The sequence below is a fragment of the Anticarsia gemmatalis genome, chromosome 5, assembly GCF_050436995.1.
Source record: "Anticarsia gemmatalis isolate Benzon Research Colony breed Stoneville strain chromosome 5, ilAntGemm2 primary, whole genome shotgun sequence".
In the NCBI taxonomy this organism is placed as follows: domain Eukaryota; kingdom Metazoa; phylum Arthropoda; class Insecta; order Lepidoptera; family Erebidae; genus Anticarsia; species Anticarsia gemmatalis.
Genome location: NC_134749.1, coordinates 12,121,681 through 12,144,988, shown reverse-complemented (window position 1 = coordinate 12,144,988; position 23,308 = coordinate 12,121,681). Strand labels below are relative to the sequence as shown.

The 23,308-nt window shown below is 33.7% G+C and overlaps 1 protein-coding gene across 2 annotated transcripts in view; it reads left to right on the top strand.

Annotated features, from left to right (window-relative positions):
• Positions 1–23,308, top strand: part of Lmpt (four and a half LIM domains protein limpet) — a 227,131-nt gene that overhangs the window by 118,878 nt on the left and 84,945 nt on the right. Inside the window, exon 1 of one of the 2 annotated variants that reach the window (XM_076114818.1) lies at positions 16,438–16,697. The exons of the other annotated variant lie outside the window; for it this stretch is intronic. Within the exon in view, the coding sequence (XP_075970933.1) occupies positions 16,513–16,697 (185 nt within the window). The 5' untranslated portion in view covers positions 16,438–16,512. Of the gene's footprint in view, positions 1–16,437; positions 16,698–23,308 lie in introns of those variants that run through there. 2 annotated transcript variants of the gene reach the window in all.

Genomic DNA, 23,308 nt, shown 5'->3' with positions numbered 1-23,308 from the left:
ATGAAGAAATTAGAAAGGGCAACGAGGGTGTCTTGTCTAACACCGACGTAACCTGTGACCTTTATTGTTGCACTATGGCAAAGTTCATCTTATAAGCAAAAGCGTAATTCTATTGTGATTATCTTACTTTATACCCACATACTTTGATAATTATTAACATATAAGCAAATATCTTGTATCCATTGTAATTTTGTTTAAACCAAAAGCAGCCTTATATCTATACTAATATTATAAAGCGGAAGAGTTTGTTTGTTTGTTTGATTGTTTGTTTGTTTGAACGCGCTAATCTCAGGAACTACTGATCCGATTTGAAAAATTCTTTCAGTTTTAGATAGCCCATTTATCGAGGAAGGTTATAGGCTATATATCATCACGCTACTACCAATAGGAGCAGAGTGCCAGTAAAAAATGTTTCGAAAACGGGGAAAATTTTGACCCATTCTCTCTTATGTGACGCAAGCGAAGTTGCGCGGGTCAGCTAGTCTGTTATATTTTTATATTTTCGCAGCTAAACTTACTATTCTGTTAAGCTGTTTTTTTTTGTAGATTTCTTTTTTTTATCCCAGGGTCGTTCATGTGTCATGTCACATTTTAGTGAACTAAAGGTACAGGTTCTTAAAAAAAACGTCTCTTAAAAAACGCAAGTAATGCCGCGGGCCGAAGCTGAACACTCTTTGAACGACAATATTGTTATAATTTCTTCACTCAAAATGTTGTTTACAAAAACAAAAATCTATTTCTATCCTACAAAGTGCCAGTAACCCATTTAAAATATTCTTTTTTTAGGGTTCAAAAGTCACTAATAACTAAAGAGGTTCGCCAGTCGTAGATAAAATCGTTGGCGCCGTTTTATCAGGCAGTTTGGACTTACCTTGGACGCACCTCTCAGATAGTAACGAGGAAGTTTTAAAAAGTATGCATTTTAGCGATAAAGAAGATGGCGCCGTCTCAAGGTACACGTAAACGTAAATATTTTGTATTATAAATGCGAAAGTAACTCTTTCTTTTCTACGCTTGCGTCCAACTAAAAAATAAATATATGGGCTGATTTTTACACGCTAATCGGTGTCAATTGAGGTAGCAAAAATTAATATGTAAATGGGGTTTCTACATATAATATAACATATTAAAATAAAGCATTGTTTTGTGCAAATATGGATGCAGTTAAAGTACAAATACAAATGTTAATTTCTTCAAGCCCCAAAAACATCCACTATTTAGAAAAACAACCTTTAAGATCGTAATTCTGAATCCTTTATCTTCTAAAATCCGTTATTTTACGAAAGCCATATTTTACTTCGAGATACGGAAAGAAATCTTTATACGTGACGTGCAAAAGCTAGTTATAAATATCGTAAGGGTGACCTACATTGGTTTTAGGCTCTCAAGAATGCTTTTCAGCCGCGAATTCTGTTTATTTTTTGTGCAAATCGAATGCGAATCCGATTAAACGAAAACATATGGATCTAATAAAACGAAAACGTTCAATTCTACTTAAAAATCTGTGTATTTTTGTAAATGTAAAGCTATTTTTTTTTGTTTAGCTACGAGGCGATCCTGGCTTTATGCGTAATTCGACCAATAACACAATTACTTAAATCTATACTAATATTATAAAGCTGAAGAGTTTGTTTGATTGTTTGTTTGTTTGTTTGTTTGTTTGAACGCGCTAAGCTCAGGAACTACTGGTCCGATTTGAAAAATTCTTTCAGTGTTAGATAGTCCATTTATCGAGGAAGGTTATAGGCTATATATCATCACGCTACTACCAATAGGAGCAGAGTACGGGTGAAAAATGTTACGAAAACGGGGACAATTTTGACCCATTCTCTCTTATGTGACGCAAGCGAAGTTGCGCGGGTCAGCTAGTAAAATATATCATAAAGTATTTTAAAGTCGTATTTTTTTGGACTGCTAAGCAACCATGTTGAAATAACGTCCTATAGAGCTAAATTTTATTGCAATATTTAATCTCTGCTTAGCGTCTGAAAGTCAATGTCAGAGAACGGCCATATTTTCACAGAGTATAAATATGATGAAGAACTTTTGACGTTTAAGGTCAGTCTGGCTGTGACGCCAGACAGGGTTTTATAAGTTGAGTTGTTGTAAAAATTGTTTGGAAGTGTAATTAATCATTTTATGTTAGACAGTCTTTATTTTGAAATCATTCAGGTAGATTCTTATTATATTCTGTAAACGAAAGGAAGAGAATATCTCATGTTATTATATTTTTTTTGACAAATGTGCGAGTCGTATAATAATTATAAAAAATATATTATTTAGGTATTTCTCTCTTAGACAGAATAGTTACAAATATTCATTTAGTAGCAAGCAGCATTTCCTGGCTGCATTACGAAACTACTATCACTTTTGCAAGCAAAACATCGTCTGGATGACAGACATATAATTAGCTTATAATGTACTTCAACGGGATTCCAGCAATTCTTCAATTTCTCGTGGGAAAGCTTTGCTCTTTTTACCTCAATCTTAGAAAGCCTTCAGCCTGTGACCACGTCCAGTGTAACCTGCGTCGAAACGTCAGGCATTTCAAGGTAACATGTGTGATCGCATAAATTCTCGTATTCTGTAAAATAAAGAAAGATGTGACGTAATGACTGCACTATCTATGTCCTAGTCATTAGGTATTAAAGTAGGGTAATGTTATAGCGTATATGTAGTGGTCAATTAGGTAGGTATGAAATGCATGGCACTTAGTTTGCGTCCTTTTGACCGAGTTGTATCGCCCAATGGGCTACACACCGACGTTAACGAACCTATGTATAAGTAGTTAATATAAATATGTTTTGGAACTATTATTTCTATAGCAAGCTACTTTTAATAGTTAACCAAAACTACACTTAAATTAGAAAATAGGTATATATATGTACGTTACCCGCATAATACGCAATATTTTGTGTCGAATAGTTCCTGTCGAGATAGGACATAGGTTTTGATGTTGCTATGGCTTTAGTTACGTTATTTGTAAGAATAATAAATTAAATAAAAGAAAAACATTCTTCACTAGGTCAAGAAATAAAAGATTAGCTGTAGTATAAGGTTTCAGTAAGACATCTAGGTCGTACTGTACTCAGATTTAATACTAAAGACAATAAAATAAACATTGCAAGAAGGCATTCTATAACAAGACAATCTATGTCGGTTTTTATAAAAATAAAAGTATATTTTATTAACAAACTTTACTAAACCTATCCTGAAACCTTATTATGTACCTATCTAAAATCCTTAATCTATTTCAAATCCTGGATGATTATAAAATCAAACAAGAATGAAGAAAATCTTCAACATCATTTTGTTTAGCGTAAAATGCAGCGCTATATTTACCAAACAACCTAATGGAATGCAAATAAATAATACGAATACAACCGACATTTTCTAGAAAAATACTCAAAACATAAATTTTCTTCTTTAAATATTTCCTACAAATATCCCTGAATGATTTAATAGGTACAAAACTATTTAGTGTCTTGCAGGTCAACGATCTTGAAAGAAATGCGAAACATATGAATTTTCTTATAAAAATATGTACTAGCTTCTGTCGGCAACTTCGTCCGCGTAAAAGTATCAATGTTTTTTTATATATTGCCTAAATACATTCATAAAATCACGCCTTCTTCCTATAAGGGTAGGCAGAGACCAGAGAACGCCACTTGGTACGATCCATACAAACTCTCCTTGCAACTACTTTATATTAGATCTAAACTAAATTTCATGATAATCTGTTGAGTAGTTTTTGCAAGAAAGGATAACAAACATACTTGCATACAAATCTTTCCTCTCTATAATATTTTTATAGAGTAAGAGAAAGTGTGGCAAGAAAAATGAATTTGTCATAAAAATACCGCGTGTGATGTACTCAATGTCAAGACCATTTGTCGTCGAACAAACCAATAAAATGTTTCAAAGATTACTCATTGCACAGTGTACCGAGATAGTAAGAAAAGAGGACATCATATTTAATAAAAAAAAAATGATTTAATTTTCTCAGAGATTTGGGTCTATGTAGGGTTCACTATAAGAAGTGAAAGGAAGGAACGTAGTTATCGAATGACACTACGTCAAACCCTTGTCAAAATTCGTACTCCAGGCATACGATTCTTTGTTTTAAAAGTTACGTTTACTGCCCAAAACTTCTCGTAAGTGCTTTTAGTAAAACGTCGTAAAATATAAAGTTACCAAGAATGGAAATCATAGGAAGAGGAATTTAATAAGTAGACTAGCAGCACAGAATAATTTATTGCTAGCAGTAACAGTAATGTGAAGAGTTATAAACTTCACTTACTCGCAATTCGACGCTTAACCAAAATTAACGTGAAACTTGACCTTTATCCTGTAATAAAGACATTCAGTCAACCACCGTTTGAACAATTTTAATTAACAAACCGCATATTTCCCTGTCATTTTGCTTACTGTGACGTCATAAAGCTTACGCTTTACCGACAATTTTAATCAAAACGGACCAATTCTTCAGTTTTGTATTGAGTAGATATAGATTTTTCGCCTAAACCCATAAATTATCTTAATTCTATACAAACACACACACAACTTTATTGGTTCTGAAACCTCAGAGCAAAAAAAAATATATAACTTGATCTTTTTAGATGAACTTTTTACGAGTACAAGTTCTATAATTTTTCTTTAACCCAGTTAAGTACCTAATTATGATAAGAAACAAAGGAATTTAAGCGAATATTCGTTTTTGATGATTACAGTAAGGTCTGGGCTATAAGAGTTCCGTACACTCAGTATTGACGGAATTCATAAACAATACACCCATTGATTACGTATGTACCCAACATGTGTTACTTTTAATTAGATTTCAGATTGGATCTATGTATAGCCGTTATAATTAGACGTGAGTGGAGATTTTCTTTTGAATTATTCAGGTCAGGTAAACAGATGAGTAACACGGTAACTTGTAACGTTTGACGTCGTAAACTGTTTATACGGTCATTGAAACCGGTTATACGTCAAAATTACAGACAGGGATTTTGTAGATGAATTTATGCGATGATTTAACCTTTTTAATAAGGTGATGTAACAAGGAAGGAAAGGAACAGCTTCATTCCAATCAATTAAGATATCTTCAATATTTAGTTTTCTTCTAGTGCCCATCATTTGTCCACCCCTATACCTTTAAAGATCTGTTATCTCCTGTAATTAAGAAACCACATAACTTTTATCTAACCTTAAATGTAATTCTGACTCTTAAGTGTATTTTATGTTGGAGATCCATAATAAACAAATAAACAGTAACAGGTAGGAATACAAAAATAAACTCATAAGAAACCATTTAAGTCAAAACACCGTCAATACTATACTTATCCTCGCAGGATAAAGCATTTACTTACATCCTTACATCTGCCATAATTTCGAGCCCTTAGTCCACAGTCACATCCCATTACAGTTCCAATAAACACATAATTGACAGTAATAATACCACTAACTACCGGCTACTATTTCAAAGAGGCAATAAAAACCATCGTATTTTTCTTAAAGCCTCCGTAAGCCGTTTAAGCGCATTTTATTTCACTCACTTATCCTCGAAAGGGTAATTATTAGTAGTATTTTACAAGGAGCAACTGCCTATCAGACCTCCACCACCAGTTACCTGGGTTATACACGATACCTTTCGGTAAGACTGGTTGTGAGACTTTCAAGCTTCTGACTATTGTTAACAACTGTCAGAGATCTTTGAAAATAACAGCCATGACCCTCAATCTAACGTCCCTTCTGAATCACGGGGAAACTCGATATAAATAAGATGGTCACCCATCGCTGAAATAACCTCGGCAAGCGTAGCTTAACCTTGGTCCGCGCGGCTGTTGTTAACTAAGCCACGAGCTTCGTAACTATCGGCTACTATTTCAAGGAGGCAATAAAAACCATCGTATTTTTCTCGAAGCCTCCGTAAGCCGTTTAAGCGCGTTTTATTTCACTCACTTATCCTCTAAAGGGTAATTAGATAAACATCACTTAAGTACTTACTTTTATCAGTTGTTTTATCCATATTTACGACGGTGTAGTTATCGTGACAGTAAGTAGTGTTTAAGTTAATAATGAATAAATAAAAAAGTATTTTACAAGACCACTTACTGTTCTTGCAAAATTATTAACTCTGTTTTCATAAAAACCAAAGCTTCTGTTTTCAACTCCGTCTGGGTGAAAAGGTTTTTCGGGGTATATAAAATCTCATGTGTCTAGTAGGTACGGTTATTAACAATCTTATAGTGCTCCTTCTTTAAAAAGTTTATAATGAAGATAATATGTCACCCGCGGCCTTATGCAGCTGATTATGGACTGTTTGATAAATCTACTTTATTTTGGAAACATACAGAATTGTCAATTATAATATAGAATTATATGCAAAGGCTCTCTACTAGCTGGTAGTCGGACTAAAACTGATATTAAAATAATTTCATTAGTTTTGTCGTGATTGAGTAACGAACATCTATCCAAACATCCAAATTTTTAACATTAGTAAAGATAAAAAGATTTTTCCTACAAAAATACGCTAATGAGCACTGCTTCTTCGTTTAATGAGACGATAAAAATTGAAATAATAATTCATAGAGCGATCAAAGACGTAAAAATAACGATCGAAACACTCGGGAAGGTAAACAAGTGTCGAATATTTCTGAAGCTAATTTTATTGCTTGGCAACATTGATTACTTTTTTATTATTCGACATTTGAATTTGAGTGACATATTGCCGCTCAAAATGGCGTCGGAAATGTCATTTTAGAAAACAACAATTTCATTATTACCTTTTCTTTATTTTCTGTTGCTGATAATAGACAAGTACCAGTTTTTTTAAATCATATATCATATTCGTATATAATATAACGCCTGTTATACCCGCAATTGTTGGTAGACCTATACGAAATTATTTTCCCTATTGCCATAGTGTTTTTTATATAAAAATGTATATGTGCTTTGAGTCAGTCTGCATTCTTGATTCGATTTCGTCTAGGTACTTAATAAGAAGACATTTATAGTCTATATACGATCTTCGCAATTTCATCGACATTTCGTAAACACTTGCAAGAGTATTTGAAAATGCGACTAGTGACAAAATTGCTTCATTTAAAAAGGCGGCACGTCTGATGTTACGCAGTACGCGGTGGCCTAAGATGTGAAGATCATTACTGATTTACCTTACATGGAAGCGACGCCCACGTACTTATTACACGAGTTATTTAGACAATTACTGTTTTTATTACAAAACCACGTAATTGGGAATACCTATTATTCATAGTAAAGTGGTGTACAGTCCAAAGTAACTGCCTAGAAAAATTAAAAATCAAGACTAAAAAGAGTAGATAAATTGATTCGGATCTATAAATGCAAAAGATTTTCCAACTGTTTTTGAAGCTTCTACGGCTAAACTAATGAACTAATTTTGGTGAAATTATGCATGGAAATAGTCGCAAACCCATGTAAAATAAAATTATTATAATTAATTTTATGCAAGCGAAGCCTCTGGTTCAGCTTTGTTAGCCAAAACGTGCAACTCCGCTTGCGTGTAATGATGTGATAATTCAATACGCCAAAGATTAATCACATGAAAATTCTGTTAAAAATCAAACACATAAAGATGTTCTTTCTCAAAATCCAGCTGATATAACTGACAGCTTCAATATTAATGCAAGAAATTAATTCAGATGTCAAACTTAAATAAGAAATTGAATTAACCCACGCATATTTGATTAATTATCACTGATTAATGGTACCAATATTTACTCGTGTCTGTAAATATAACGTTTAAATTTACTGGCAACACAGTAGGCGGGCTGTTTCGTTCGGAAACGTAACAGGACGCAGTCTACCGTTGATGTCTTCATTTTAAAAGATTAACAAATAAATATATCAAACTCTATACGACAATTACTACACTTTTAAAAAACGGTAACGTTCGAGTTCAACTCACGCACTAAGGATTCCGTAGCATTAATGGCTATAAAAACTCATTTGTTGTATCGGAGCCCCCTTAAATATATTTTTTTAGGATTTTTTGTGATAGCGGAAACACAAATACATCATATGCGGAAATTTCAACTGTCTTAACTTTCACGGTTCATGAGATACAGTCTGGTGACACACAGACGGATGGCAAAATCTCAGTAATAGAGACCCGTTTTTACTTTTTAGGTACGGAACTCTAAAATCTAAAATATTCTCCCTCATATCTTAACACCTAATTTAATATTATGACAGTAAATATTTCTGAACGATGTCATGATTTTTTATATTGGCAATATTTCAGTTCGTTTAAATTGAATTTTTATTTTAAAAGTGTCGAGGAACACATTGACACATTTTTGTAGGTTATGAATGGCCTATTAATACGTAGTGTCGTGTTAATGTTTGAAATGGTCTGTTGAGCCTATTTGTGGTTGACTTATGGCGTTAGAATCTAGAAATAATGTTCAGTGTCAATAGCCTAGCTTTGGTTAGCTTGGTGACTAAGTTTACAAAATGTAGGCCTACTTTTTTAATTTTAGACGATTTTAGATAAGCTGTGACATTTAAAAAAAAGTTTGAATAGAAAAGGAGCTCAAGAAAACGAAACGATATTATTTTTATTTAAGCTTTTATCTTCAATTTTAATAATTTATCTTTATTTAAGCATTAATTTAATACTTAAAATAGAGCAAATATCATTAGCAGCTGAATCACTCCATTATTTTACAATTTTAATAGACGAGCAACTTAATGTTGCCCCCGCTGATTAGGCAGTTCAAACACTTGTATATGACCTTACACAGAATACTATGCTCTTATCCAACATATAAATACATATACATATTACTCCTATACATCTTAATCCAAGCTTTTTCTAAGAGCCTGTCTTTGTTAAAAAAATGGTACACATGTTAGCCATCACAGCCGTAAATGCTGTAATCTAATTAATGCAGTCCATCGCTATAAATAGTCACGTAGCGGTGTTCGTTGCATCAGTCTTTATTGCTCCGGTGATAATGCTTCTTTCTATATACTTATAGTAAGTGTTTGAAAGGTTGTTATAATTATAATTATTTTAGTTAATTAATTATATTTTTGTATATATTTTAGTCAGATTTACAAAAAAAACAAGGCATGATAACGAGAGTAAAATATTTGAGAATTATAGTTTTGATACCAAAGGGCTCGAAAATAAATTACCCGATTCCTACATAGAATTTTTATGGCCGGCTTCAGCACTTCTGTTTAGATATCAGTTGGCTCAACAGGTGAAATATTTGTCTAAAAGGATCTCTGATCTCTGCCACCTCTTTAAGAAAAAGGCTTGATTGTCATTTTCTGATATAATATGTGTAATTTCGTAATTTGCTGCCACTTTATCTTTCGAATAACGTATCCAATACTTTTCTCCAAGCTATGAAAATTTTAAATTCTTTCACACATTTTCTATCACTTAATCTTATCGATTAGCGTATCCGACACTTATCCAAAAGCTGTTAACATGTCCTTAGCGTAGAATCTTAATTGTATAAGACACAGGAGTACATCAACGTCTCAACATCGATTAGAAGATGGCTGCGCTAAAATTCCTTTGAACAAACCAGATTCTAGCCAGATGCAGGTAAAACAGGTGCACACTGTGCCATTAACCTGTAGCAGACCCTCGACCATCACGAGGTGTCGGCCAGAGGATATATTTAGATACACATTGAACACTACATATGTATTGCTTATAAATATTGCTGTTTTACTTAGACGGGCTGCAAGGTGTTACAATGTGACGTCACACCGGTTTTACCTAGAGGTGTATCAAAATACACTAACGTTTCGCCATTTGAAAAAGTCCCATGTAATAGTCGGCCTATTGTCATTACTGAGCACGTTGCGAAACTCCGGGCTATTATTGACAATATTCTTTAACCTATACCTAAATTAGAAAAGATCAATAGAATTCCCCCAACCTGGAATGAATCAAAGACCTCGTAATCATCAGTCGTATACACCTGTACACTAACACTCAGACAAAGAAGGCAGGCAGACAAGGCAAGACAATTTTATTACTCTCCTGATAAAAATATAATATTTACTCAAAGACTACAAGTTTTCAGAATAATATTTACACACGAAATTAATTAGGTAAGTCGACTAAAAATATTTCGCCTTACATTCTCGTGACACAAATTAATATTAATTTGTGTTCAAATGTCAAGATTTCAAGAACTTTCGTTCTAAAATCGCGTTCCTACGTTGCGACATTTATCATAACAAGAAAAAATTTTGAAACGACTGGGCTGAGAACTTTAGTTAATAATGTTTAGAGTTGTAGACGAATCACTACATAGTCGCTTCCCGCGTCTGTCCCTATGTCTGTATGTATGTATGCTAAGATCTTTAAAACTACGGATTTTGATTCGGTTTTTTAATAGACTGAGTGATTCCAAATAACTTTTAAACTGGGCGAAGTTGGGATCCAGTGCTGGACAACAGTCTACTCCTGAGATGAGGAAGGCATTATGCCTTGGGTCCACCACGTACTGTTAATAAGCGAGTTGGGGACTTAGCCCCGGTTTTACCGCGGTTACATTAATAAATATTTATTAGCCAACATGGAATTTCGGCAGTGATTTTCATTCATTTGTTGTCACTTTATTTATCGGATAGGTTAACCAACACTTATCTATAAACCGTGAAACTTGCCCTTAGTGTTGTGTGTACATAGTTAATTAAAATGTAATCATTCCAAATAGAGCTTACTTGCCTTTTAGATGTTGAGTATTTTATGATTATGGCAGTTTCGTTACCGATATTGCCTTTATTTGGTTTTGTGTTTTTTCTATAATTCTTTATGGTGTTCAACAGTGACTAATACAGGGTGGCAAGAAGGGAAAATGCACTTAAACAAGACCTTAGTTATGTTATATTTTTTTTAAATCGAGAAGATACGTAACTAATGTAAATTAGAACAATACTCCCACATAGTTAAGTGCTATAATTTCACTAGAACACTAGTTAAAAACAATTGGTGTACTCCTAAAACAACTCGAAAATGCCTATCGTTTCGTGAATTTATAAGTACTGCGGTTCTGCACCACCATCGACTACCGAGAACCGGCTAGCTATCGAAAAATATTGTAAACCAATCAGTTAAATTTAGTATTACAAAAAACTCCATTCTCACGATTAGTATGTAATAAATGTATCAGTTATGTGTAAATAAATTGAGTGGCCGTGATTACATAATGCCATTAAGGTAAGAAATAGAACATGCGCTCGCGCACGTGAACGGCACAAGTACACGAATGCAGATCTAAAGGAATTTCAATTGGACTGAAAATTTTATGCATGACAAGTTTGTACACCCAATTATAATTTACTAGCTTTCCCACGGTTTTACTCGCGTGTAATTTTGATTAAGGAGTTAATTTGATTAAAGTTTTTCTGTCTTCAAGTTTTTAATTACCTTGTTGCTTTATCAAACATTGTAGCAGTTGAGCTGTTAAAGCGTAGCGTCTCTTTCTTTCTAGCACTTCGTCCCTTATAGTGATGGGGTCAGCCTTCTTCAAATTGTTCTTCCATTTCTTTCTTCGAAGTCTTCTTCTGCATGTCTTAGTAAAATTCATAAATTTGAGTTATGTCAGTTTGCAACCATGATAGTATTGCCATGCAGTATAGCGATATCACGATAGCCTTCTCCTAAACATAAGACAAACTGTGTTAAAATGCAAGATAACATATAAAATCAAAGTTAAGCATTTCATCGTTCTAACAATCGCTAGTCAAAGAATAGGTACAATTCAATAGAAAATTGCCGGTTCTATTTTGAATTTTGGTTAATTGTTTACTTTATCGAACAGTAAAGTCGAACGTATTTATTCTCATTTGACTTTTACGAGTCGTAATAAAAATTCGTGATCTCATTCATTCTTCAAAAACTGAATGGAAATTACCGCAGCCATTGTTTTAAAATGCTCTGTAGCCTAAGCGGCAATGTATTCCATTACTGATCAAGAAGTCCCAGGTTCAAGAACCAGTGAGTATATGCTATAGAGGATTTTCTAATTTAATGTAGTATCTTCTCAATAGTACCGTAGTCCCCCTTTTTTTGGTTAAGTGCCCGATTTACGGCAATAGGCTCGCCCCATTATACATGACAATAACATTGTTAATAGCCAAAACGTGGCAGTAAATGATACGCTTCTGTCTGTATCTTCAGCTGCAACAATCATGACATGATAAATAAAATAAAATAGTTTCAAAATGTCGTTCACTTAGTAACCAAGTCACGTAACTAATTACATTCAAACATAAATAAAATGGACCGTTTTATAAATGTCTAATTAGAGTCCTTTTATGGTGCTTGTTAATGTAAGCGCTAAGGCGGTCGATTTTTTAAACGTTTTACTTATGCCTGGTTAGGTCAACAAATAATTCACTTTGTAAGGCCGTAGCTTACTTTTTATACAGTTCAGGGCCGATGCATGCTAAAGTGATCTAGATTTAACTGTTAGAAGGAGATAGCGCTATGTTTCTTTGTACCTATTTTGACTGTTAAAAAATAGTAACGGCGAACCTAGTGTTAGAGTATTCGCCTCCTGCGCAAGTTGTCAAGGGTTCGAACTAGACAACCCAGCAATGGGACAGTAATGGGTTAAATAGTAACTATTACTTGGTAACAAAATTTCAATCGCTTTGGTGTGAGAGATCGAGTATCTGAGTAAAACAATCGAGTGATTTGACAGCATAAAGTAGCCTGTATGTGCAAGCTATGTGTGACTGAATGTAAGTTCAAAGTTCGGACTGAGACCATTTTAGTGCCGAATTTTTATACTGTCTGGAAACTTTTCAATGGATTCAAGACGACAGTTATTTAAGTTTCTAATGTATTGTAAGTCCCCTAAGGCTCAAAAGACCCTCCTTTTTATGTTTAGATAGACGGTTTATGTGTGTGATAGACGGTATTTGTGTGGTAATAGCATTTAGTTTGTTTGATTAGCTCCGATGACTAAGCTTAGAAATAAATACCTATGTACCTACGACTGTGAGAGTATGACGATACATGTTATTTGCTAAAACTTGTATGTAGTATACACTCTAAACTTGTATACTACTCTACATTACAAAAATACTTTTACTATCTATTTAAAATTAACTTTTCTCAGTATGACGTCAGGATATTACTTTTAGTACCTTCTTACGTTTTCTCACGTGTGTCTACGTCAGTACATAAATTGTTGTTCAATCACTGTAGAGTGTTATTTAGTTCGTATTTAGCATTTATAGTATATTATAGTCGCAGGAAAAAAGTTATTTAAATATAGGCAGCGATTTAGAGTCCTTCTGGGTATAAAAAACAGTTGAAGAAGTAGTAAAAATCTGAGCACTTTAATAAATCTCAAAAATTGTTTAGATGGATAGATTTCAAATAGAAAACTTCTGAAATTACGTTCCGAAAAGCAAACGGATAGTTCATAAGCAAGATAACACTTTTTAACTGGTATACCTGTCTACGCAGAAGAAAACGAACGGCAGAAACTTATACCGGTTGCTCCATATAACCAAATAATACCCCAAGAATCGTTTCACAACTCGATTTCAAGTTTTTCAAAGTTGAAGAAGATACACATGCCTACAAACCTACTTATTAGAAAATGCACTCAAAACAAACACTCGTAAACGTAACATTGTTCTACATGAAGACAATGGCTCTCTCAGTGGTCTGTTTAAATTGGAACATCCTCCAGTCTTTCCTCGTTGCATCCTTTATTTGTTTGATTAGTTTGTTTGATAAACGTGCGACGGACAGATGGACAGATTACAATGGGGTCAATCGAACTGGCCAGTTTATTGATTTGCATAGCAACTTAATTTTTGGTACGATTAACTCTTTCTCTCGCTGTAGTTGCGATCGAAGTAACAAGCTTTAAGACTTATTCTTAGACCTTTATAGATATAATAGAAATTAATTTAAAGATAGAAATGATGAACACAAGTGGAATACTTAACATAATTGGTACACAGTACACTCCATGTAAAATATTTAATGTTCACTTTCCGTGTTATACTTTTACTCGTAGTTTTAATGCTATATTATAAAATAAATTATGTTTTTAGGTCCTTACTCTGATGTAGTGTTAGTTTCAAGCCCCATTAAGCCTTTGACTAGAAACAAACTATTAAAATTTAAACCCAACCAATTATAATCATACCCACTTAATACAAAGATGCGTAAAACACACAAATATTTACGTCAACAGAAGTAAACATCAGTTTTTGTGTAAGAAACTAACAAAAACTATCGTCTTACCAATTTACTGAATTACCCACCGTTTGACATTAATACCGGTATAAGAGTGACAATATTACGTCATCAACGCTAATTTATGCAACCTTCACATACACGGAAATCCTATCTTCAATTGAAAGAAGATATTTTGTATCTAAATACTACACATAAATGTATAAGTTTGTCTGTTTTTCTCTTATGCTTGCACTGGCTAAACTGCTGGACCAATTTTGATGAAATGTACGTATAGTGATAGTTAAAAATCTGGAATCAAGACTTAGGCTTTTATTTTTCAACGAGCAGAGCGTTTAGCTAGTAATTTAGAATTGAGTATTACTTTTCGTGCAACAGTTTTTGTTTAATTTTAATTTATTAAGATTACCAGATCAAAAAGATTTTTTTCATTATCAATTTCAAAACGACTTTTATAATGTAATTTCAGTTTGACTGCCTCCGTAGCGCAGTGTTTTAGGTCACCGCGCTGCTACCTTTGCGTGTCGGGAGGTCGTGGTTTCGATTCGCACACGGGACAATTATTTGAGTAATCCCCAAATAATTGTCTGGTTGTGCTTTGTGTCCGTTGTTTGTATGTTTGTAAAAGTCCCCGCGAGACCAAACGAAAGGCGAACTACGCAAGTCGGGTAGATAGAAATAGCTAATATATTCAGTGCTGTTTTTGGACCCGATCCATCAAAAGTTAATATGAAATGCATCCGTTATCTCTCCGCGCCAATTGAGCTGAAGTGGCCGTCTACATCGCTAATTAGAATCGTTATATCGATTTTGATGCATCACTTTATCGTATGTTCCGCTACCTAAAATTATTTAAATTGAGCTTCAACTGTCGCAAGCCATTTTTTTTATCACAGACAAAGAGTTTAATAAATGATCGATGAATAATTAGTTCATTCGATGAACTACTTAATCAGAATTTTTGACAGTTAATCTCAAATTGTCACCAACGTCAAAATTCCTGATGAAAAATATTATTATTTATTATGGGAGAAATCGTCTATATTATTCAAAATAAACAACAAAATCAGACATTTCGGTCGCAACATTAGGATAAATTAAAATACTTTTAATATTCTCCTGTGAAATAACAAAGCAGTTTTTTGTATAAAAATATTAAATTACAAATGTTATGTGAACTTCTGGTTAATTAATTATAGTGTTTCTTTATTACTAGATTCATAAAAGTAACGGATTTGTAAGTCAATGACCTCTCTCGCGATATGAATGCGATATCATGAATAATCTTACGATCATATTTCAGTTGCGAAATTAAAACATTGATTTATTTGGCAACTAGCGACCGTCAGTGAGAAAAAAGTCTAGAATATTTTTTTTATATACCTAGTATAAAGTGCTTTAGTATTTTTACCAGTCTCACGAAAAAATGGATTAAGGATTTTTCATAATTACTTCTTAATTTAATATTTATCCAATTTTATGAAAAAAACGTACGTATCGGTTTAGAAAAAGAAAATACAAGCAATTATCATTAAACTACACATAGTTTAATACACACTTTTAATCCATACTAATATTATAAATGCGAAAGTAACTCTGTCTGTCTGTCTGTCTGTCTGTCTGTCTGTCTGTCTGTCTGTCTGCTACTTAATCACGCCTAAACTACTGAACCAATTTGCATGAAATTTGGTATGGAGATATTTTGATACCCGAGAAAGGACATAGGCTACTTTTTATCCCGGGAAAATGACGCATTTCCCGGGAAAATTCAGGCAACTGTTTTAATGACGGATATGCCTTAGCGCGACTTCGTTATATTAAGAGATATAGATAATTTTAAGAATATATTTTTTCGTGAAAAAAAAAGCATATGTTATATCATCACGCTACGACCAATAGGAGCAGAGTAACAGTAAAAAAGTGTTACAAAAACGTGGAAAATTCTGACCCATTCTCTCTTATGTGACGCAAGCGAAGTTGCGCGGGTCAGCTAGTACTACATAAACCAATTTAATGTAATCAAATATTTATATTGCATTAGGAAACTCTACATGAACTTACGGCAAACAAGCCGTTAAATCTCTATAGTAGATTTTTTGGCTAGTTTGTAAGCTCTGATCACCTAAAAACCTTACTCATATTAATCCTTGTAGACCAACACGAAGTTAAAATAATACTAAGAATAAAAAGAAAGTTACCAACGAAATCTCTTCAACAAAAGCCGAATGCCAAACAAAAACTATACCAAAGTGGACCAAAGAATATTGAAATAAATGCCTCCTACGGAGACCGCGGTGGACGGCATGTTGTGCCTGTCAAGACACGAGAACTGCCCCTGGAGCGAGGCCCTGAAGGCAGCTGAGGTCAACTGGACTGGTCTTCAGTATACCTGCCTAAAGGTACTGCATCTGTACTGCAAGGTCTTTGAGAAGGAAGATGTACTGGATATGGTTATTAGGTAAGTGGTGATGTTTTGAAGGTTTTGTGTTGAACTGTGGAATCGTCTTGGTGTAAAGATCTATAAAAGATATATTTCTTGGCCTGTATTCATCTATTGCAGATGATCAAGCTGTTTTATATAAGTGTCGCCCGATCGATTTAGTTAACAGGTTTTTTTATTTTTAATTATGTGTACAAAAATAAGTAGCTTAAAAATAATACATTTTACACTCGCTTTTCGTCACTTTCAATCATGCTTTAAACTATACGACGGGAAAACTGACAAAACACGAAACTAAACTAAGTTTTCAACGCATTAACAAGGCAAACTATGTCAACACACATAGTCAAAAGTGTTCCAATTAGCCCGTTTAATAAATTTTTGCTCGGTTTTACTATGCATACATGAGTAGAACTCAATCTATCCCTTGCTAAGCCCTTGCCCTGTAGATAGATCTGAGAGACGTGGTCATAATCGTAACATTAGTCGGTCAATTCAACTCAGGAAGCGCACACTTCCCGTACCACGATACTCATGACCGCTGCGTCCACGGCGATAACGATCGTTCTACATAATATATTATACGTAACCATAGCAACGATCACATGCTGTTGTTATTTACAAAATAGGTAGCTCTCGCCAACGTTATTTTTTATGAAGATGGTAGCTATTACCCTGTAAATTTTCATCCAATTCGATCCAGACATTTTAACGTCAAACAAAAAATATGTGTTATTTACCAAATAAAGGATATGTGCGTATGAGTTGATATTTGATTATACATAAATCAAATATCAACTTGATGTGAATCTCGCATTTACACAGGTTTTCTTGAGTTTATGGCGCCAGGGACTGTAGTCACAAACTGAGAGGTTACAAGCAGTATGTATGCCAAAACGTCAAGTAAACCAAGAAATGCATTGAAACACATTTCCCTTTGATTTCTGATAAAACATAATTCTTGTGCTATTACAGCATCTTATAGTCAATGTTGACTTTGATTGCTGTTATGAAGTGTTTTCAGCATCCACAATAGATCAGAAAGCTGAATTTTCAGACTAAACTGTCTAGACAGCTGATTCATGTCTAGATATAACATTAACCAGAAGACAAGTCATGTTCGTCATAATTTATGAAAACATTCATTTTATTTAACGGCACAGATTTTTCTAGTGCATTGAATATATAGGCGCCGGGAAATATTCAAACGTGCTAAACATTTTAGAAATAATTTTGTTTCTAACTACCTAGCTTTTGCCCGCGTCTTTCTCCGTGTAGAAAGATCTCCTGTTTCCTGAAGTAATGAGTATTCTTTGTCTTAATCCAGGTTGTAAAAACAAGTTTTAATTTTAAATAAAAATCCATTCACTAAGTAATTTTTGCCTGCAAGACTACCAAAACATCCTTTAGAAGAATTTGACGTTTTGGTCTAATTTAAAAGGGGCATATTTTACATAACAAACACATGATAAATGTACCGTTTTCAAATTAACGTATTTGTCACTGTGTGCAGTTTGATATTATTTTTACCAAATACCGTTTGATCTTTACGTCAGGTATGTTTTCAGTGCTTTTATGATCGCTTACGTACGCATGTCTGCTACGTGCGAGTGCGCGCGTAAACACCTTATCGCTAAACTAAATGATATGAGCTTATACGTAACCCTTACGTAAACCTTATTAGGTAGTATACGTCCAGCGTGAAATAACCCCCATTAGGTCTATACTCGTAATATTGTTCACTAAAAATGTCACTAAATGGAAATGAAAACACAATACAAATTCGTCATTTTATTAAATCGGGATGGAAACAACATTGCAATTTGGTATTTAAAACGTTAGTCAGATTTATATAAGTAGCTAAATATTACCTACTTCTACAAGATGAAAAATTTCAGCTTTAAATCCTAATATAGAACAATCTTGTTTTTACTCATCTATAATTAATAAACAACAGTAGTCATTAGTCAGGATATGAGCTCAGATAGGAATAGTTCCCGCTCGCACTAACCGTCTGATAAGCTAATTACTCACACTACTGGCATTTGTATGTTTGTATTTTTGTTACCATGATTCAGTGCTCCAGACTGACCAGATAACAACTTCCGGGGTACTGAAATGATGCGAGATATTTTCTCTTTGTTAAAACGCCAAATAAAAATTTGTGATTATAAAGACTATAATTCTACTCATTATGAATGTCAATAAAAATGTTTGTAGATCTCGTATTTTTAAATTTCTACCTATTAGTGTTGGTTATGTGTCCTTTAACATCAAAACTACTGAACCGATTTTGATGATATTTGGAAAAGTCATAGGTTTTATTGCGAAAGCGGTGTGGCTACTATTTTCAACATGACATTCGGGGTGGGGTCGTGGGCATACGCTTGTTTTAGAAGAACGAGAAATTCTTCATATTTCTGATTAAATAAACCAAATCTTCTAGTTTTCTGGAATCTAGATATAAAACGGGTTTGATTAAAGATACACATAAAAACGTAATGTTCAATAAACACTGATTCTTGACGCTTCGTAAATTACTTTTATATCGTTTTACTACTAGCATTCTTTGAAAACATAGAAATATTTTTGTAACAATGAGCTTATTTGAATTTTTACTTTGATATATGATTATGTAAAATTTTTGCTTTGTTTTATAATTTTTGTATCTCTAATCTTTTGATGATATTAATTTCAGTAGCCGGAAAAATTACAAAATCTAAACATTAAAATATCATACCTTTTCCTTGCCGTCAAGGGCTTATAAAAATAATTTTACTGGGATTTTCGTTGACAATAAACTGTAGTATAGTGATCTACCCTCAATACATCTAATAATTTAAACTATAAAATCAAATATATTCCGCAAAATTCATCCAGAATTCTGGAGACATCCAATTGGCTGTTACTTCTACCTCTTATTTTAGCAATGACTGGCAATGAATAATGTTTTCGCACTTGGCCAGACGTCATAATGTCAGATGAGATTTAGAGGCTCCCCGCCTTGTTCCGCAACGATTTGATAGCTCATGTAAATCCAGTGTGGTTAAACAGCTGTGCCACTTGGTAAATATTTATTTATTTGATAAATTTTTAAATGGGAATTAACGCGGTCATGCTTTAAACTTTCTTCACTATAGTTATTCAACAAAATTGTAACGTTTGCTCAGTAAGTCTTATATAAGCAATTTTTTTTATTTAAATTGCCCGTTGCATCATTCTTCCCTCGGTCTCCCCCACACGTCTCCAATCTTCATCGCAAAATACTTCCGGCAACGTCTTACGAAACTCATATCAATTGTTATACCAGTATTTCTTTAAACATATAACCAGAATACGACATACATGCATTGATCTGCCCAAACTCAATTACGGTAGAGAAACCATACTTTTTCACGTCTTCAAAAATCACCATACATTTCAATCTATTTACAGAGAAGTTCAGACAACCTTAAAAATAGAAATAAAACTTAAAAGAGTCGCACTAGTTCTAGTTCAGTAGTTTTTGTACATGTTACGAGCAGATAGATAAACGACAGGGGACCTTCATAATGACACCGTATACAAAATCAAAATTCATATCTTCCCAATCACAAAATGATATAACTTCAAATACATTTTACAAAGTTTACGAATCACGATATTTTGAATTAGATTCCCACAAACTGAAATCAACATGTTTATTCAACTATTTATAGTACATTTAATCGTTCAATTTTGATGTGTTTAGCTAATTCAATCGGTTACATTAAACTGTTTTGTGGGCAGTAAACGGAACGGATGGGTCGTAATATGTTATTGCTCACGTAATGAGGTCTGAGGCGTTAGATGGCCAATATTGGGGATAAATGGGGTGAAACAGGTGGTTCCAAATGGCTTGCACCCCTATTAAGCAGGGTATTATAGCTAGGGTCTCTATATTACTGGTTTAAATGCTGTTTAAGATTTTAAAAGTATATTCTCATTTCGCATTTTCTAGATGCCATAACTGAATGCATTTGATACATACATACTAACATGAAATCACGCCTTTTTCCTTCTAGAACGTCACTTGCTACGATCCTAATAAACTTCGCATATAAAACTCCCTGAAAAAAGTGACGTTGTGAGATTAAGAAACGGCCGACGGCAGAATTCGGCTTCAATAAAATAAAAATATCTGCAAGTTTCGGGTATTTCTTGGCTCATGCTTTGAATCAGAACTGTCCATAGATAAGTATCTCAATCGAAAACTCGAACACGAAACTAATGAACATGACTTTCCATGCTTTTCACTTTCTTATCTTCTTACCTTGCTATGACAAACTTATTCTTCTAAAGACAAACTAATTAACCACATCGTAGCCTTACATCTTAATCACGTCGTCTCCACAAACAAATGACTGTAGTAACTATCTCCGCTTACAGCTTTGTTCGTAACATCAAACAGTCACCTTGATCATGGCCTATTTAGTACGACTGATTGGTTACTACACGATTACGTTTGCGTCAAACGTTACGATTGTGAAATTTGTGGCTTTCATAAAATGGCTGAAAGTTTTGTGTGAATTTTGTGTAACCTATCCTAGGGGAGGACATATTATTATGTAGGATATTTTACAATAAAAATATTTTTTAGCTTACTACAAGATGAGTCTTTATAATATGTTTCTGGTTTTACCCTTTGGAAATGGAACAAACAATACGACGGCACAGCAATTTTTATCAATACAGAATAAAATATTTTTGTAGTCTTATAGTAATTTCTATGCCACTCTTGCTCTTGCATATATGTATAGTTATGCAAAAAAGTTACATCAAACGCAATCAAACGAACCACATTATTATAACAAGCAAACTCCCTACAAACGTTTCTACAATATTACATATTCCCATTTCATCTTGTAAGCAAATATAATAAAAAATACAATTACTTCCACCGGCCATATACATATGTGTGCTAATGGCGGCTTTTCCGCGCGAATCAGTTTCATAGACTATTTTCTATTTCATTATACAAATGGAAGGGTGCAAAGAGGTTGAAAGGTCTTCTACATTGTTGTTTATGGTAAGTGCAGGGTTGCTACGTAAAAAACTAATACAATCACGTCTAAGAATAGAGTAAAAAGGTTTGGTGGAACGATAGTGGAATGAAGCGTTTAATTTTATTTATTGAAATGAATTTTTATTTTAGTTTGTGAACGATGTTTTCGTTTGTATATCCGGAACATATTTTATAATGTAAAGCTTAAGATAGTGTTCTATTTTATTTCGATTTAATTGCCAATGTAACTAAAAAGTAATTTTAGAAAAAGCTTGTCAACGGCTTCATGAAATATATTGCAAAATCAATCTTAAATAGCATCTTTCTGTGAATATCAGTTTATATTTTATATAGAAATATTTTCTTCCAATATTATGAACGGCAAAATCGCAGCACATTTTAAATTATACATAATGTACAATTACCAAGAAATGTTGAAAGTCAAACAGCGCGCCCTGGATCCATGCAAAGTGCTCAGTAATAGGTGGGCACGGCGTTCCATTAGACATACAATGACGCTTGTCTCAAGGCATCTGTAGGGATGGTGGGTAAGTGAGTTTACCTGGAAGACACAGCTTGTAACCTGAGTTAAGTAAACTAAGGTTGTTAATGTATAAACATGTTAATATATTGGAAATTAGCTGTTACCCGCGACTTCGTAAATTTTCCCATGGGAACTCGTCATTTTCCCGTTGTAAAAAGTAGCCTATGCCCTTTCTCGGGTATCAAAATATCTCCATACCAAATGTCATGCAAATTGGTTCAGTAGTTTAGGCGTGATTGAGTAACAGACAGACAGACAGAGTTACTTTCGTATTTATAATATTAGTATGGAGTATGGATTGGAAATATCGGACAATTGCGTGAAAAGAATCTGTCAGTGACTTGGAACTTCGGCAATCCAAACATCTATGGGCCAGTTGTTTGATGTTTGAAACACATAAAACGTAGATACCTTTTATAAGGGAAGGCCTTTGAGATACATGATGGGAACCATGTAACGGTTACAGGATGTTTATAGTCTTGAGGATTTTTGTAACATCCGGTGTTTGAAAAAGTGATTTGTTCTTTGGTTCTATTGCTGTTACCAAAATGCTATTCGTCTAGTCTCCACAAAAATCCTTAAGAGTTACCGGCTACTTGAAATGGATTCAAATAATATATTGATACTTTTTCTATTCATTATATTATTAATGCATAGTACACGCATCCACTTGTCTGCAAAAGAAAAGCAAATTAATTCGTTTATCAAATCTAGCTTCAGATCTTGACTTGCTGATGCAATCAAGCGCCTTTCAAAAGTCCTCAAATAATGTCAGGATGTACAATATAATTATTGCGCAATAGACTAGTTTGCTAACAACTATATTTAAACATCAAACGTCAACGATGTCATTCACTTTAATTAGATTTACGAGAACATCCCCAGGGTTTTATGAATACATGTTCATCATTTTATTTGGTCCCCTTGACATTGGCGCGACTTCGACAAACACTTCGACTTCATACAAAGTTACACCTTATTTCATTGCTTAGGGGTTGATTTTTTATTGATGTAAATTCAAGTCTAATTTTATCTTAATCAATTGAGTTGTAAAATCGTAAC